Source organism: Emys orbicularis, chromosome 10, assembly GCF_028017835.1.
Source record: "Emys orbicularis isolate rEmyOrb1 chromosome 10, rEmyOrb1.hap1, whole genome shotgun sequence".
In the NCBI taxonomy this organism is placed as follows: Eukaryota; Metazoa; Chordata; order Testudines; family Emydidae; genus Emys; species Emys orbicularis.
The window spans coordinates 446,341-464,136 of NC_088692.1; the positions used below are offsets into that span (position 1 = coordinate 446,341).

The 17,796-nt window shown below is 51.4% G+C and overlaps 1 protein-coding gene across 1 annotated transcript; it reads right to left on the bottom strand.

The window, feature by feature from the left end:
• Positions 1 to 225: 225 nt before the first annotated feature.
• On the bottom strand, positions 226 to 9,846 carry LOC135884254 (interleukin-9 receptor-like). Its single transcript, XM_065411525.1, has 8 exons — positions 9,768 to 9,846; positions 9,205 to 9,313; positions 8,624 to 8,808; positions 7,641 to 7,777; positions 4,771 to 4,954; positions 4,381 to 4,495; positions 1,849 to 1,933; positions 226 to 753 (listed from the first exon to the last, which is right to left on the bottom strand). Exons 1-8 carry the CDS (start codon positions 9,844 to 9,846, stop codon positions 226 to 228), a joined length of 1,422 nt encoding a protein of 473 aa, XP_065267597.1.
• Positions 9,847 to 17,796: the final 7,950 nt, after the last annotated feature.

Consider the following 17,796-nt stretch of genomic DNA (forward strand, 5'->3'; position numbering starts at 1 on the left):
GAGGGGGGCAGCAAGGGAAGGGGGCTGCTTGTGCCTGCCCTCTTTGGGCCCACTGTGCAGGCACTGGACATAACTTGCTTTTAAGAAAGGATCGCCAGATCTGGCCCAAAGTTAACAGAGCCTGTAACTGCACAAGGGGTTCAGATGGGCCAGCTGGTGGATGTGGCAGACCTGGTGACTTGGACATGCAGCAGCTTTCAGTGAGAGTCTGTCATTCCCATCATTCTAATGCTTGACCTGACTGTCCGTCTCGGTGAGCTGTAGCAGTTCAGCAGGAATTGGGCCACCTGTGGAGTCACTGCCACACAAGGTGCAATAGTCATTACTACAGAAGGACAAACTTTCCAGCTCCAGAGACTCCTGTGGCATAAAGGAGTCACCCTGACCATCCCGTAAATATGGGGGATGGTTCCCACTCACATCTGGGCTGCCAAGGTTGGTTTTGCTTGTTTCAGAGAAGTCCAGGGCACCTGCATCATCAGCGTGGTTTTGTAGGAACAATGATGGCAGCCTCGCTTCCACCTCTTCCGCACTCACATACCTGCTCCAGAGGTACTGCTGGTCGGGCCTGGAGGCAGGGCCACAAAGGTCCTCCTGAGGAATCATTTCGGTCTTTGCCAGTGACTTGAAGGAGAGCTGGGAAATGATATCATGAGCACTTAGACCAGGAACTCCATCCCCAGTCACTTTGCTTGGGTTGTTAGCCTCATCTCTTCTGAGCTGGCCACATGTCTCATTAGGTCCAATCCAGTCCTGAAGCAAGGAATGGTAAATACTATTTAGTGGGGAGAAGCAGAATTTGCAAAGGAATTCTTGAACTATTGCTTTCCATAGGCTTTGGCAGTGCAGACCAGGGGCTGGATTCAGTTCTACATCAGTGCAACTCCACTGAGTGAACCTCAAGTAATGGAGTGGAGAATAAGGCCCCTGCTTTCTCTGATGGAAGTTTTGATGACCTTCAAGCTTTCACTCCTGAGCCATACCCTGAGCAGCCTCTGCTATCTTGGCTCCCTGGGGCACAGGGAGCATTGCCAGTTGGCATGTAGCAAGGGAAGCAGGGAGGGGATAAGGAAAAAGGCAACTGCACTACTGAGGCAGGCAATTCTCCCAGGCTTTGACTTTGCACTTGCCAGGCGCTGGACCCTATTGTAACTTTCGGCAGTCAGAGTAAGTGCTAATTTACCCAGAAGACCTCAAAGTAGGGGGACAAGGGACTTGACATCCTGTGGGGTGGCAACAAGGCTCAGCCAAAACCAGCCAGCCCCCAGCACAGGCAGAGATGGAGAGAGAATGGAGGAAGGAGACAAGGCTGATGCTGGCCCAGGGGAACTGATTTCAGGTAAAAGGAAAAGGATCCTGTACTTCTGAGCATAAAGGGGCAATGACCCTCCCTGCTGACGCCCCCTCAGTGCATGGGGTAGGAGCAGCTGGATTTAACAGGACAGTGTGGGTGGGCTGTCCCTGGATAGTCTGGTCTGACTGATTCTCCTGCAGTTCTTTGGCTAGGCAAGGAAGAGCCTGATAGCAGCAGTTGTGGGTGTGATCTGGAAGGTCCAGTGGGGATTGGGCAAGGGCCGATGGTGGTGGTATAAAGGAAGGGAGGCAGTGACAGGAAGATGCTCAGGATGGGAGGGCTTTGTTCCTAGGAGGAGAGGAGGTTGGTGATGGAGCAGGAGGAATATGGAGGCAGGTGTTTGAGTGGAGAATGAGGAACTTCCAGGCAGACTAAAGCCCAGTGCTGGAACGGGCCTGGTGAAGCCAGTTAGTGGAAGCAGTGATGAGAACCCACAAACCACCTTCCCACATTGAGGAGAAGGATCATGAAGAAGAAAGAGAATTTGCTGTTACCTTAAAATTCCCATTGTGCAAGGTGTAGAGAGGCTGGAAGAAAGCAGCTGGTGTGGGAACGTTCAGGCAGAAGATGTTCTTTGCCCTGTGGAGAAAGAATGACACTGCTATCAAATCTAGATAAATGTTCCACCTTCTATCTCAACCCTGCAGCACACTGCGAAAGATTAAACCAAAACACTTAACTTTCTTCTGGAAAGACTCCCGGAAAGGCCCATTTCATATAGCTCCTGCCATCTGTCTGTGCATGGCTACACAGCTATGTGGGTGCATTTAATATCAACAGTGCAGACTATCTGGAGACAACTGTAGTCCAGATGGATAAAATGTATGTTTGCAAGTCCTCAGTGCAGACTCCTTCAAGGTTTCTGAGTCTTAATATATGTTGCAGTTTAACAGTATTAGAGAATTGTCTGAACTGCTCCTCTTTGTATGAATTCAGCCGGCAGGGCATTTTACAGCAATTGTTTGATCTAAATCACCCCAGAACCTTTCCAGGAATGAAGCATCTTACAGAAGTACTAGTCTTATTAAATGTAGAGTGCATAACCCTGCACTATTCCTTTCGCCATCTGAAAAGCCTTTTTTTAAAGGACTGGGGTGTAGGAGGTCTTCCTAGCGGTCACAGCTGGGCTGAGGTCTGCCCACCCAGGATGGGAGTCATCAGGCCGGAGTTGGAGGAATCGCAAGGCCAGGCCCCGTAAAAAAGAGTCAGGACCAGAGTCAGGCAGGGGTCAAAGTTCGGAGGCAGTACCGGATTAGAATCAAGAGGCAGGAATCGGGGTCAGAGTCAGACTGGACTCAGAGACCAGAAGACGAGGCAAAGTCTGGCATTACAGCAAGCCAAAGTCTGTGTGGCTGCCCAGACAAGTTCCTGGGGGAAACCCTGGGGTTAAGTAGGGGCACTTGGCCAATCAGAGGGCAGCAGAGTACTGTCTCTCTAGGTCTCGTGGTGATACTTCCTGTGGCACCTACTCTCCACAGGGCTCCCTTGCTGTGCCTCTACAGGGCCTCCTGGTGGCACTGTGGGAATAGCAGCTGCCCCAGGTTCTTTAGACTTAGGTTCTAGTCCAGAGGTGGGCAAACTACGGCCTGTGGGCCACATCCGGCCCGCGGGACCGTCCTGTCCAGCCCCTGAGCTCCTGGCCCAGGAGGCTAGCCCCCGGCCCTTCCCCCGCTGTCCTCCCTCCCCTGCAGCCTCAGTTCTCTCCGCCGCCGGTGCAATGCTCTGGGCAGCGGGGCTGTGAGCTCCTGGGGCAGCGCAGCTGCAGAGCCCGGCCTGACCCGGTCTCTGTGCTGCGTAGCGGCAGCGTGGCCCGGCTCCAGCTGGGCGGTGCGGCTTTAGCGCCGCCAGCCACCGGTGATCCAGGTGGTGCAGTAAGGGAGCAGGGGGGGGATGGATAGAGGGCAGGGGAGTTCAGGGTGGTGGTCAGGGGGCGGGGGTGTGGATAGGGGTTGGGGGGGAACAGGGGGTTGAATGGGGGCAGGGCGGGGTCCCGGGGGGGGCAGTCAGGAAGGAGGGGGGTTGGATGGGGCAGCAGGGGGCAGTCAGGGGACAGGAAGAAGGGGTGGTTGGATGGGGCAGGGGTCCCGGGGGGGCCATCAGGAATAAGAGGAGGGGTTAGATGGGGCGGCTGGGATCCGGGGGCAGTCAGGGAGACAGGGAACGGGGGGGTTGGATGGGGCAGGGGGGGGTAGATAGGAGGTGGGGGCTGGGCCACAACCTCCTCCCCTAACCAGCCCTCCATACAATTTACAAAACCCGATGCGGCTCTCAGGCCAAAAAGTTTGCCCGCCCCTGTTCTAGTGCCTGGGTCCTTACACCTTTCCCCATTGCTACTAACCCAGGCCAGATTCTACCCCACATTCATGCAACTTTGGAAATTGCCCAGGTAGATCCCCTGTCCCTGCATAGAGGTGCAGTCCATCTCAGAGCTCCCATGTGTTGGGGCATGACAGCTGCAGGTTTGAGCCATTTTTTCCCCTTTTACCCCCTGGTCCTTTGCTCTGCTCAGAACTTAAGAAACACAGAAACTTGGTCAGCTAGCTTAGTCACACTGGCACTTCACACACTGTTAGTGTAGTTCCCATTGGCAGGAGTCCAGCCAGGGAAGATCTAAATGTTGATGGCAGATTGATCATCAATAGCCAATGCTCCATACCAGTCACCCTTATTTTATGTCTAGGCAAATTGGCACAAAGTTTTAAAAAATTCTTTTAACCGTAAGATACCCTGTGTCGTCTCAGCTGTGCTCCTTGATTGAGTGTAGGATCCCTGCAGTGCACCCTGTGCCTTCTACTCTGAGTATTGGTTCACTAACTATTGCAAGCACATGGAGATAGCATGTTCGAGAATGTTTGCAGAGCACATTCCACTGAGGCTATGACATTCAAAGATCTGACTCTGGTGCAGAGCCAAGAAGCAGCCCCGATGTGTGGACACATGATATACACACTCATTAAACTTTAAAACTAGAAACTACATTAAACTAGAAAAGGCAGCCATGGCTTGTGCAAAGGACTATAATGTACCTTGAGGAAAGCTTGAAGTTCAAAATTATGTAGAGTATGACACCAAGACATAGAGGAATGAATAAAATCTGTATCATGCTTCTGTGAAAGAACTTTTTGGGCACCTGTAAAAAAACTACAAAAAGAATTATTCCATTAACAAAATCAATTCACAAATGACCATATAAAGAGTGGAATTCTATCCAGATTCTTAAACAAACGAGCAATGCAAATGAACCAAGCAGAAGCTATTAAAACCTTGAAAGAAAGTGACTTGACTATAAAAGGCTGGAAGACATGGTTCTTGATCCATGAACCTGCTGCTGACAGCCCCTCCATTTCCCAGCGTGTCTCTTTCTCTCTCTGTTTTATAAAGTGAAACAAAATGGGACAAAACAACGTTTTTTGCACCTGGGGGGGCTGCTCTTTGAAATTCAGTTGTCTGGCTCCACTCACTCCACTGACTTTTATAACCATCCTCTACTTGGGAAGTTTTGCAGCGAACTCTCGCAGTATAAGTGATGCCTGCTTCAAACTCCATGGCCTCGATTTCTACCTTTGTCATTGCATTGAACAGCTGTTTGTGATGTGCCTGCTGAAAATTATTAAGAAATAACTCTTATTAGCAACACATAATAAAGGGCTGGTACTCTGAACAATTTGACAGCTCCCCAATCCTGACTCTGCATTCTTAGGTGCTAATCCAAGGGTGGGCAAACTATGAGCTGGGGGGCCGCATCCAGCCCTTCAGACATTTTAATCTGGCCCTCGAGCTCCCGCTGGGGAGCGGGGTCAGAGGCTTGCCCCGCTTCGTGTGTGCCGTGGCTCCTGGAAGCAGCGGCATGTCCCCACTCCAGCTCCTACGCATAGGAGCAGCCAGGGGGCTCCGCATGCTGCCCCACCCCAAGCACCACCGCCATAGCTCCCATTGGCTGGGAACTGCAGCCAATGGGAACTGCAGGGGTGGTGCCTGCAGACAGGGCAACACGCAGAGCCACCTGGCTGCGCCTCTGTGTAGGAGCCGGAGACAGTGGCGTAGCCAGGTTCTAAGTGCAGGGGGAGCAAACATAAAAAAGGCGCCCCCCCTTGGCTCCTCCTCCGGCCGCTCCGCACCCCCCCTTGGCTCCTCCGGCCGCGCCACGTTCCCCCCCCCCTTGGCTCCTCGGCCACGCTGCGGCCATGCTGCGCCCCCCCTCGGAGGGGCTCGGTCCGGAGGGAGGGGGCCGGGCAAGGTGCGGCCCGGCCGAGGAACTTTTTAGGGTGCGGTCGGGGGAGGGGGGGGGGAGAAGAGGCAAGAAAGTTTCACCTGCCCCCGGGCGGGACTCACCAGCTGCCGAGCGACCTCGGAGGAAGCCATGACACCGCGCCGGGTGGCCGCCGCGGGAGGGGGAGGGGAGAGGCGCGCGGGAAGCTCCAGGCGGCAGCAGCGCCTCCTCCCGTTCCTCACTTTCTTCTCCCGCGCTCCAAGCTGGGCGCCCCGCTGCAGCCCCTCCACGCCACGAAGTCGCCGGCGCTCTGCCTAGTGCCGGAATGTCTTGAGCTGCCGCCACAGCAGCTTCCCCCCTCCCGCCGCCGAGCCGCGCCGAGCCGCGCAGGGACCCAGAGCTCCGGCAGCCGCTTTTGAAAAATGTGCTGAGGGGAAGCGGCTGCTTCCCCTGCACCCCACTAGCTACGCTACTGGCCGGAGAGGGGACATGCTGCTGCTTCCGAGAGCTGCTTGAGGTAAGCGCCACCCAGAGCCTGCACACCTGACACCCTCCTGTGCCCCAATCCCCTGCCCTGATCCCCCTCCCATCCTCTGAACCCCTCGGTCCCAGCCCAGAGCATCCTCCTGAACCCCAAACCCCTCATCCCTAGCCACATCCCAGAACCCACATCTCCAACCGGAGCCCTCACCCCCCCCTGCACCCCAATCCCCTGCCCCAGCCCAGAGCCCCCTCCCGCACCCTGAACTCCTCATTTCTGGCCCCACCCCAGAGCCTGCACCCCCACTGGAGCCCTCACCCTCTCCTGCATCCCAGCCTCCAATTTTGTCAGCATTCATGGCCTGCCATACAATTTCAATACCCAGATGTGACCCTCGGGCCAAAAAGTTTGCCCACCCTTGTGCTAATCTGAGGTTAGTGAATACTCCCCATCTGAGCTCTGCATTCAGAAGCCCTCTTATATGCATCCAGGATCATGAGGTCACATGATCCTGGATGCAGGATTCAGGTGGGGAGGACTCACAAACCTCAAATATCAATGCCTTGGAAGGGATGCATCGACTTCAACCAGGGGTGCCAAAGAGGCCAGCCAGTCCCAAACCAAGATGCTGGGGAGACCTGGATCCCAGGTGACAGAGATGCCAAAGCCAAATGTGACACACATGGGAATTTTCTGCAATATCCTTGAAGAAAACCTTATTGAATTAAGTTTAAGTATCTTTGGAGTCCATTGAATTAATCGCAAAGTTTATGTATTATTGTGGGCTGGGATTGTATATAACCTTTCCGGAGGGAGATGTCATGTGAACTGTGGGAAGTGTTATGAACTTCAGAAAACTTTACTAAACCTGCCAGACAAGAATGGACTTTGGGGACAGACAGTGTCAAGTGATTTGCCTTGGGAATCTCTAGGGGGAGTTGTATGCAAATTTCTCGCCTCTGGCTGCACCCTAAGAAGGGACCATTGTTTGCTGATCACCTGTTCCTGAAGTTTCAGGATCAATGGCCCAAGCTGTATAAATGAAGGACAGACCCATTCATGGGGAGGCTAGTTCTACACTAAAGCTCTTGTGACCTTGTAACCACAGAAAAACACCTTGGTGGGGCTGGAAGGACAGGCTCTTATCAGAGCCTTTGTTGAGTTGGGGGCGGGGCGGTGATCTCTGGTAAGCATTTTAGCATGCATATAGGGTCTTTGATTGTTTTATTATGTTTTCTCTGTAATGCTTTTACCTGAAGAATAAATGTGCTTGCTTCGTAAGGGCTGTGGGCAATTACAGCTGTTCATAGCCTCTGGAGAAAAAGCAAAGTGCAGATGCTGGCTTGTTTAGGCAGAGTGGCTTACTGGGAGTATCACAGTGCTAGCAGGGAACAATGCAGACTCATTGGGAAACCCCTGGTCAGTAGGGAGAGAGACACAGGTCTCTGCCCAAGAGAGGCGATGGCTAAGGAGCTGGCAGCCTACACTGGGTGCCCTTGGTGGACCACGGAGGGGGAACACAGGTGCAGTTGCTCTGAATTGTGGCAGCAGGCATCTGTGCATGGCTCATCCAGGCTGAGAGCAGGTAAAGTTACCTCCCAGGATGTGTTGTGTTCCTTATACTCCAATTCATACTGAAGAATGGGCTCTAGAGGCCCTGGCACACTCCACCGGAGCTGGCACTTACTGGCACTGATGTTGCTCTGCAGGTTGAAGGGGGGATCACACTTAACTGGAAACAGAGAGAGGAACTGTTACAAACGCTTGGCTTTGAGAGACCTGCAGAACACAGAGCACAGCCCTAGGCTGCTCACAGCTGGGGGACATAAATATGGTTCTATGGATCCTGTGATCCTGGGGTCAGCAGGAGACCAAATAAGCCCCCAGTGCAAGTTAAAGCAGCCACAGGGCTTCTGTAACGTAACACCAGCTGTAACGGTCCCCAAGGGACTGATATGCCAGCGAGGGATCACAGAGCAGGTTATGCTCTAGCCCTCCCTACCATGAAGACACACGGACATGCTCTGTGCTGGGGACAGAGACCAGAGGGGCTGCTGCAAAACGGGCTTCCTTCCCACTGGGAAAATCCTCATTATCCCCTTTAGGGAGCTTTCAGACCCCTCCGTGACACTGTGCATTGTGAAGTGGTCTTAGTGGGGCTGAGAATCAGGCCCATTGTTCACATTTCCCGAGGCTCCACAGTCCTTCCTCTAGCTCAGCAAACGGTGCTGCTGTTGGCAGGGGGAGCCCCCAGGGCTCAAACTGCAGTGATGGCTTGATGGATGTTGCCCAAGGCAGATAGCAAAGCAAGGGAGGATGGTGGGAGAATGACCCCTAAGGATGGGCTGGGGTGTGTGTGGAAGAATGAGAGACCCAGAGAGAGTCCTGAGGGGATGATGGGCTGCCCCCATATATAACAAGTACAGGCCATGCTGCCCAAGGTGGGGGCTCTGCATCCCCATCAGTCTCACTTGCTGCCACTGAAGTCTCACTCTTCAATGGACTTCACAGGCCAAACACTCTCATTCCAAAGGGACCAGCTGGCCCCCGTCCCATAGCTGCCATGGGTGGTACTCACTGTTCAGACTGGGTTCATAGTCCTGGAAAGCAACGTATGTGCGATTCCTCCCAAAGAAACCACCTTGTAGCAAGATGCTGTAACTGTCGTGCTGCGTGAACCTCTCCATCATGTTAATTGTGCAGTGATGCTGGCTGTGCAGCTTGTCTCTGGCAGTCAGTGTGCAGGTGTAATTCTCATCCGAGCTAGAATAACCAAGCGGCTGAAAGTTTGTCTTATGCTGGAGCGTAATGGGTTTAGTTACTTTAAGAGTTCAGCCTTAGTTATTTGTGGGAGTGCCAGTCACCACACGGGGGAATCACTTTGCACTGGGCCCATAGAACTGGGATCTTCCCAGTGTGTAAATGCAAAGGAATGCAGTCCTGGGCTCCAGCAAGTGCCTTACGTGTCTGGCCTGAAAAGGGACGGCAGGTGAACGCCAAGCCAGCAAGTGAGGAGGTGGAGGACCACTAGGATTTGGCTGTTGGGGAGAGTTCAGGGCCAAGGAATCCAGAGAGCCCTGCCTGCCCTGTTACTCTGCTTGCCCTCCTGCCTGGCCCAGGGCCCCAGTGTGCCAGACAGGGAGTATGCATTGAGCTTACTTTGTGAAATGCACGTGAAAGGGTCCATCCCCCACTCTCCCATCTGTCTCCCACGTACAGTCTACTCGGTAGAGGTAGTTATTCAGGCAGATCAGGTTCCCAGGAAATTCTGCTGAGGAAGGAGATCCGAGATTTTCAGAAATTAAATCCATTTGTTATTTAATGCCAACTTTGGGCTCCAAACCCCTGATACATCAGCGATGCTGTGCACTAGCCTTGCCACTTATTACTGGGACAGATCTATCCTCCCCCGCACCACACTGTTTAGCTGGCCCTTTATTGTATGAAATGAGGCTATAAACTCTCGGGGGCAGGGTGCATGTGTGCAGTTTATTTGCTCTCTTAGCTGCCCAGCATATCGTTGGGGATGGGAAATAATAATAACTACCTGATCCTTGGGCCCCATATTGCCCTCTGACTTGTCCAGTTCCTGGTGTGGGGAGTGGGGAAGGTGGGGGGAGGGAGGGAGAGAGAGAGAGAGAGAGTGTGTGTGTGTGTGTGTGAGAGAGAGAGAGAGAGAGAGAGAAACAGCATGAATGCCCCCAATCTCCTCTCCCCCTTACCTCTTCCTTCCCCTCTTCTGGAGAACACAATGGCAATAAAGCAGAGTTGGAGGCACACTCCCCAGATGTCCTTTCCCATTGTAAATGTGTCTGAAATACAAAGTATGTCAGGAGTAGAAAGAGCTTTGGGGGTCTCTATGGCAACATGCAGAGTGTATCAATCACCTTTCCATGCTGGAGCTGGGACTGGTCCAACCCGGCCCCTGCAGGGCCTGGCATAGCCCCGGAACTGCTCTCCTCCCTGCAGCTAACATCCTGTAGCCAAAGGAATTGAGGGCACAGGCTGCACTGCAGGGATTGCATGGCCTACAACATCTTCTCCAGCTCTAATTTCTATGATACGTTTCATTCCTTCCTCCCCCCATCCTTCCTGGTCCTCCCTCCATGTACAGTGATACCTGTAAAGAACCACGCGCATTGTAGGCACTGGTCTGTCTTTAATGGTGGCTCTTCTTCTCTTGAGTGCCTAACAGCTGTTCTCCCTCTTCTCATTTCTGCCTGTAACCGCCACAGGCTCTGTTGCTGCGAACGTACTCACCTGAACCCACCTTTGGCATCTTTAATGCCTCTTTCCTACTTGTCCCTTCTCTTAGCCATCTGAACCCCCTATTCATCTCATTGGCCTGAGTTAATGTTTGCAGGGCCTTGTCCTTCAGCTCAGTTGGTATTGGCCTGATCTGTGGTTACAGGTCTGAAGTCAGCAGTTAGTGGTGTCCTGTGAGATACCTCCAGCTCTCACAGGGTGGGCGTCACCCTGGTTTTGGAAACAAGCCCACTGTCTAGTGTAGCCCATGTGCTGCTCTAGGGGGTAGAGAACCAGTCTGAAGACCAGAAGGTGTGCAGTAACCAGAGTGTTGGGGGAAAGGAGCACAAGGTGCAAACTCAGCCAAACCCAATTAATTAAAAAATTCAAATAGCTATTAAAGGACCTGTCATCAAGCAAGCAGCTGAAGAGAGCTCAGCACCTGCCAGTGTACCTAATAATCTCGCTTTCCTACACCTTTGCCTGCCTGAAGCTTCCCTTATCTTTAATGAAACACTGAAAATAAAACAACAGGCAGGTGCTAAGAAGCAGATCAGGCTTCATCCCCTGGGCAGGGAGGGGATGTCTCGCTACCACCCTATATATTGCTGCAGATTTTATTCTGATCTGGGGCTGAGAAGAGGAAATTCACAATTAACTGACATCAGCCGAGGGCGGTTAAGTAGGATTAAGTATCTCTTCCTTATCATTCTAATCAGGGCGCTGACTGTCTGTGATAAATGCTGTAAGATTGACTAAATATGAAATACAGAAAGCTGCATGAATGCACGCACACTCTGGCATGTACATGTGCATACCTGAGCGCACACACCAACTAGCAAACACAGATCAGAATAATTAAAAGACACCTATTTCTAGGTTCCTGTCAGAAAACTTCTCAAGTCAGTTCTATAATGTATTATCTGTATCAGATATCACAGGGTAAGTGGGGCTCACTTAAAAACCATGAGTTTTACTATAGCTAAATGCAAGGTCACACATCTAGGAATCAAGAATGTAGGTCACACATAGGGTGGTGGGGCCTCTGTTTTGGAAGGCAGAGATTCAGAAATGGACTTGTGGGAATGGCAAGTAACCAACTGACCATGAGCTCACAGTGCAATGCTGTAGCTAAGATGACTAAGGTAAACCTTGGATGTATAATGTGAGGAATATTGAGCAGAAGTGGGGGGGTGTTATAACCACTGCATATGGCATTAGTGGAATACTGTGTCCAGTTCTGGTGTCCACATTTCAAAAAGATTGTTAAAACATTGGAAAAGGTTCAGAAAAAGCTACAAGAATATATGAGTACAAGAACGTACAAGAATGCAGTGAGAGACTAACGAAGCTCAATCTATTTAGCTCATCCCAGAGAAGGCTGTGACCCAGGGATCGCTTGGTGCCAACTGGCAGTGGGGTGCGTAGGGTTGAGGGGGCGGGTCTGATATCTAAATACTAGTTCACCAAAGAGTGTCATGCAAGGTCTCTACTGAAAGCCTGGTCCGCATCATCATTGTGAGATGTATGTATGGATAGTATGGAAAGAGTTATGTACATACACTGCACGTTAGGTTCTTCAGGTCTGTGACTGAAGGCTGGTCACCAAAAGGTGTTCAACAAGATTATTTCAGGCAAAAGCTGTTTATCTGTCTGGCTACATGTAAACTGAGTATTGTACAGGTCACACTGGCCACCCAGTTACAGTCTGAGCTGATTGCTAACAAGGGATTGTGAAATTTTCCAGGGAGGGAATTTATAGGAAGAAATAAACCAGCAGGAGGACATCCTTTTTGCGAGTGAAGACAATGGATCTTTGGACCTATAGCTGGGGGAGGGGTTAGTGCAGGGTACACCCAGTTACACTTCACCAAACAGATAAACTGCTGGGTGGCTTGTCTCATCAACAGAAGATCACAGCTAGTTGGGTCGTTTGATGCTGAGAAAGAAACTTGGGGCAAGGTAACCTTTATGAGACAGCGGAATGTCTTGTTAGTTAAGTTTAAGCGCTAGAAAGCGTGTTATGATTTTATGTGTCATCATTTGTTTCCCTCAATTCTATTTGCTTCTTCTCAATCTTTGTTCTTTGTTAAATAAATGTCTTGTTTTCTCTCTAACCCCAGCTAAATGCTGTGCAGTGAGTGGAGCGGTGCGCCTGCAGTGTAACTGGTAAGTTGGTGTGTGCTATTCCTTGGGAGTAGCGGATCTGTGAATTCTGGGTGTCCAGTGGCAAAGATGCTCGGCATGGTCAGGGGCTGGTGTGTGCCTATTACTCACCTGCCCAGAGAGCTGGGCCTGCGGAGGCCTGGCCATGCTGGTGCTTCCAGAGGCTGGTGGAGTTGGGGAGCACATGAGGTGCAGATTTTTTACAGTGAGGGGAATTAGCCACTGGAACAGCTCACGTAGGGCTGTGGGAGATTCTCCAGCACTCTAAGTTTGTCAGTCAAGACTGGATGAGGGACTTGGGGGAGGGTCTGCGTTCTGTGCTATGCAGGCGGTCCGACTAGGATGACCAGATGTCCTGATATTTGGGGCTCTGTCTTGTATAGGACTCAATTACGCACCCCACGCTCTGTCCCGATAGGTCACCCTAGATCAGACTAGATTATCACCAGGTCTGGCCTTTAGACCTGCAGTATCCACCCCCACAAACTTAAAGCCCAAAATGCCTTCCAAGCTCCACTGCTTACCTGGGTGGCCTCTTGGCTTCTCAGCTATTGCCCAGGACTCCCTGTTTGAGAGGAAGGCGAATCGCTGCTTTCTCCTTACTGCCTGAGAGAACATTTGGCTACAGACATATGGCCATCATAATGGAGGTCAGTGGATTAGTACCTGCTTATCCCAGTGGTGAATTTGGCCCATCCTGGGGTAGCTTTCTACTTCCCTGGTATGTTAGGCCCAGAGTCTGAAAGTCTTTTCAATCCCCCAAATGTTCCTGCGAGAGCTGCTGTCTTCATGCCTGACTGGATCCGGCCAGTCTGTCTGTTACGAAGTGGTCCAGCCTGAAGGGGATTGGTGTGTGGTGAGCTGTGTGCTCCCAGGTTCTCTGCGGGGTAACCCTGTAGGTCTTACTACACCACCAAGTAGTGCTGACCTCTCTGTTCATTGTGAGCGCAGCACTGGGGCCTTGCTGCTGGTCTCTGCAGCGGTCTCTGGGGCAGACTGGCACCCGAAACGCAAACTGACGCCCAGCAGAGCTTTTCCTACCTCACTCGTATTCTGTTTTTGTGGGGGCTGCTCGGTCCCAGCAGGAGAACTTGCCAAGCTACCATAACAGGTTATTTTGGTGATGTTTTCAGCCTGACTGCAGGCGAGACGTCCTCGCCATCCCAGGGGAAGGCTCCTGGTCTGATAAACTTCCCCGCCCATTCTGCAGAACCAGACAGCATGGGAGTTACCCACACCCCTCCACTCCAGCTAGCTCCTCTGGGAATCTCAGAGGGAGCCATCAAGAGGGGCCCTGGTGAGGAAGTGTGAAGGCAACATGACCCCCTGCAACTGTCCAGCAACCTCAGTCAGCAAGGACAGGGGCATCTAAAAATCACAGGCTAAGCTTCCAGCATTCCCGTCACTGCCTGCCACCAGGGACGTGCTCTTAGTGGCACTGGCAGTTTGACCCAGAGCAGCAGGAAAACAAGAGGCAAGCAGCAGCCAATCAGAAACCAAGGACAGCCACTCAAAATGCATCAACACAGCAACTGGGCAGCGAGCAGTGGGCAGAAGCATAAACGCCACTGTGACATCCAGCTCTGTGCAAGAGCCCTGAGCGATAAGGGCAGAGCCTGGCTGGGGGACAGGGCAGCTGGGACACATGGCCACTGCGTGACAAGGCAGCTCAGCTGATTTTCAGTATGGCAAAGGCCACTTCTGCAATGGCACCAAACTCCAGGTGACTGGCAAGAAACCCCCATGGGAGTTGCCTGTTGTCAGGGGCGAGGGGAGAAATCACACCCTAAGGGGGACAACGCTGTGGTGATGAGAGCCGCAGGCTTCCTGCCAGGCACTGGACATTGCTAAAGAGCAGAAGGATGATGGTACTTTGCAATGTTTGGGTGAGGATCTTAGAAGTGCTAACGGCCCCTTTGCTGCACACAGAGATATTCTGTGCAGAGTCTAGGAACTCACAGACTGGTAATATCAAATATCTGTTTAGGGGAGAGTACTGGGAGCCAGGACTCCTGGGTTCTAGTCCCAGCTAGGGCACTGAGGGTATGTCTGCACAGCCTGTGGAATGCGCCTCCCAGCCTAGGTCGACAGATTCAGGTTAGGAGGGCTCACGCTAGCGCTCTAAAAGGAGCAGTGTAGACGGCGCTTTGAAGTTGTGGCTTGGGCTGGAGCTTGGGCTCTGTAGCCTAGAGAGTGGGGCCGAGATGCTGGAAGTAGGCATATTGGGGGGGCTGCCGCACCCCCGAGCTTGAAGTGGGTTCCATTATATCCAGGGTTACCAATGGCTCTCAGCCTTCCCACTGTACTTATTGGTCCAGCACCTCTGGAGCTGGGTGGGCTTCAAGGCCCGAGCTCCTGCCCCAGCCACACTTCAAAGCACGGTCTATGCAGCTGTTTTTAGAGCACTAGTGCGAGCCGCAGTAGCCTCAGTCTGCCAGCCTGCTGGGAGGCTTCTTCCGCGGGCTGTGTGGCCATGCTCAGTGTTATTTCTCCCCATTATAGTTCACACACATGGGCCATTGTGTTCCTCTCTAACTTGGGGGAGTCGCATCTGCAAAGCGAGGCCACTGGAGCCGCTGCGCTATTCTCAGGGCGATGCTCTGTACTCGTGCCATGAGTGGAATCCAGTGAGAGCAGGCGGTGGGGACTCACCAGTTCATTGAACGCTCTGATTCCTTTAACACCCAGCTGTAAATGGGTCACTCCTCCCTGTGCAGAACCTTCTGTTCCTCTCTAAGCTTCTTCAAGATGCACCAGCAACAGGCATTTCAGTGCTGAACAGCAGCGGAAGGGAGAGGAACATTGATCCGTAGGCATAGCAGAGCTGGCACTCAGCTATAATCAAGGGCTGGGGCCAACTCACTCTTGGCATTTCCCTCATTCAGGAAAATACATGTCACAATCAGTTGACAAGCAGAAGTATATAAATAATACACACACACACATAAAGAGTGAGAATGTGCAGAGGGGGAGGATAAAGGGAAAAGTAATAGAGATTTCTCATTTCCACAGAATAACAAACCCTCCAAAGTGATCAGTCTGTTCCTCCCATTATCCTCAGAGGGATATTTTCCCAGAACTTGATGCATGTGACAGCTGCCTGCAGTAAATCTGCCAGCCCTAAACCCTGGAGGCTGTGAAAAGCCTTTTTTCACTGGTGAAAAGCATAGTGCAATAGTAACACATAGCAATTACACACCATGTTCTGCAGATGGGTATCTATACAGAATCCAGCACACTGATAGCTGTAGCTAGTCATTCATTAATCCGCCTTAATTTTCCTCAGCTGGTTTCCCCTAGAAACGTGCTGTTAGGGGTGAGGTCTCCTTCCAGCATAGCCCCCTCCTTGGGTGTAGCACAAGCATAAACCCTTCCTCACTGGGCAGTTTGCACTCTCTATTGGCAACAATGTGCTGCAAACTACAGCGTTGTGCTCTGGGAACTAGTGGAACAAAATTGCAGAGATGATCTGGATCATTACAGGTTTATAGTACAAGAAACACTATAAAGCTGCACACCTAGTATTATTTATTATTGGTTAACATCTTAGTTCAGTAATTTCTCCTAGCACTATCCAGCAAAATACAAAGCACAGCAATAGCTTGTCTCCTTACCAGCACAAATTAAACTTCAATTTTCATGCCTCCTCTGTTTCTTGATAGTTTAGAGTGTGTGGTTTGTTCATCAAGCAGCAGCAGTTCTGGTACAATAAAGCAGAGTTCACCGTGCCTTGTTTTAAAGCTAGTCTCAATAACCAATGACAAGTTTCTTTGAGATTATCAGACTGATATGAAGTAGCCACATTTGCAATTACTCATTAGTGATGGAGCAGTTGCTGAATTTACATTAAGGGGTCAACTTTACTGAGACTGAACTATTTGCTGAATGACTTAAAATACCTTCTTAGAGTTTTTAAAAAAAATGAGCACAAGAGTTTTTTATAAGTGACCTAAAAACACTTCCTAGCCCTGCCTGAGTGTGAGCGGCGAGGCTGCTGTCATCCTCATGCCCCAGGCTCAGCTACATTTGCATGCCTGTGCTCTGTAAGGTACCAAGCAAAGTCTGGGCACTGCATAAAGAATAAGTATCCAGCCCAACATTGAGCTCTGGCTTATTCAGGGATTCCCTTGTCTGAGACCTAGAAAAGCAGTCAAGAACTTGACCATGGCCTGGTAGGAGTAGCTTTACTGTTAGCTTGCTACCTGCACGGTCATTTACACAGTGGTATCTGAGATGCATCACAACAGTCAGAGGAGAGCCAGAGAGAGAGATTAAAGCCAGCGAAGCAAGGCTTGGCATGACAATAATCTGTTTGGGTGGCGTTAACTTCAGAAGGGCGAGGCAGGCAGGGAGTGTGTGTGTGTGAAGTTGGGAATATTAGAGATGGGAGCCCTGCATGTAGCAGTGGGCGCCTCAGTGTTGCTCTGTGGGTACACCCTACATGTAGCTGTAGGGTGGGATTTCCCAACATGCTCAGCACTGGCCTAGCTCTGCTCCCATTGATGTCACTTGTAAAACTCTCATTGCTGCTAATGGGGGAGTGAGGCCACCATCACGTGCCTTGGGAAATGCCACCCTCGTGCTCATTGTGTAGGTTTGCTTCCTAAACATGAATCCTCCAAACCAGACAATGAAAAACCAGAGCGCCTCTGAAATGGGAGCTATTTCTTAAAGGTCACCCTGAGATAAATGTAGCTGGCTGAACTCAGAGTAGGAGGCCCCAGAGAGCTTCGTAAACTAGTTACTGTGAAACCGGACATATTTTGTTTCCTTTGCTGGCGAGGGGATTTGGGACCCTACATTCAGGGCCTTTCCCCATCACTGTGGCTTGTGAATCACTCTGGAGGTGTTGTAAGGCCAAGAGCTCTGATGACTAAGCCAACGTGCACTGCCCATGCAGCTGAAAAGGAAGCACCAGAACTCAAGAGCTCTGCAACCAGCTCGTAAAAGCCTGACCCTTCCTCCCCAGATTCATTTGATATTCATGTTAGAAAACATGGGGCCATTCTCCAAATGGGAATTTAGCTGTGGAGCAGTTTAGCCTCTGCTGTGACCACAGGCTGTCTTGGTCTTGCTGTGCTGCTGCTCTGCCTTCACTAGGGCATACCCAGGGAGTTAGCATAGTCCCACGCCATGGTTGATGCATTGTGTGTCCTCTACAAGGGAATGTCACTGCTTTTTAGGGTGACCAGATAATAAGAAAAAAATATCGGGACACAAGGGGGGGCAGGGCGCCGCCGAAGCAAAAAAAAAAAAAAGCCCGAGCGCCGCCGAAGCCAAATATCGGGACAAATGGCGTCTCGACCATACATCCGTCGGGACGCGGGACAAACAGCTGAA

Coding starts and splice junctions, on each gene's coding strand:
- LOC135884254 (XM_065411525.1), bottom strand. CDS start 9,846: ATGGGAAAGGACATCTGGGGAGTGTGCCTCCAACTCTGCTTTATTGCC. Junction 9,314..9,767: donor CAGAAGAGGGGAAGGAAGAG/GTAAGGGGGAGA, acceptor CTTCCTCAGCAG/AATTTCCTGGGAACCTGATC. Junction 4,496..4,770: donor TCAAAGAGCAGCCCCCCCAG/GTGCAAAAAACG, acceptor TTCTTTTTGTAG/TTTTTTTACAGGTGCCCAAA.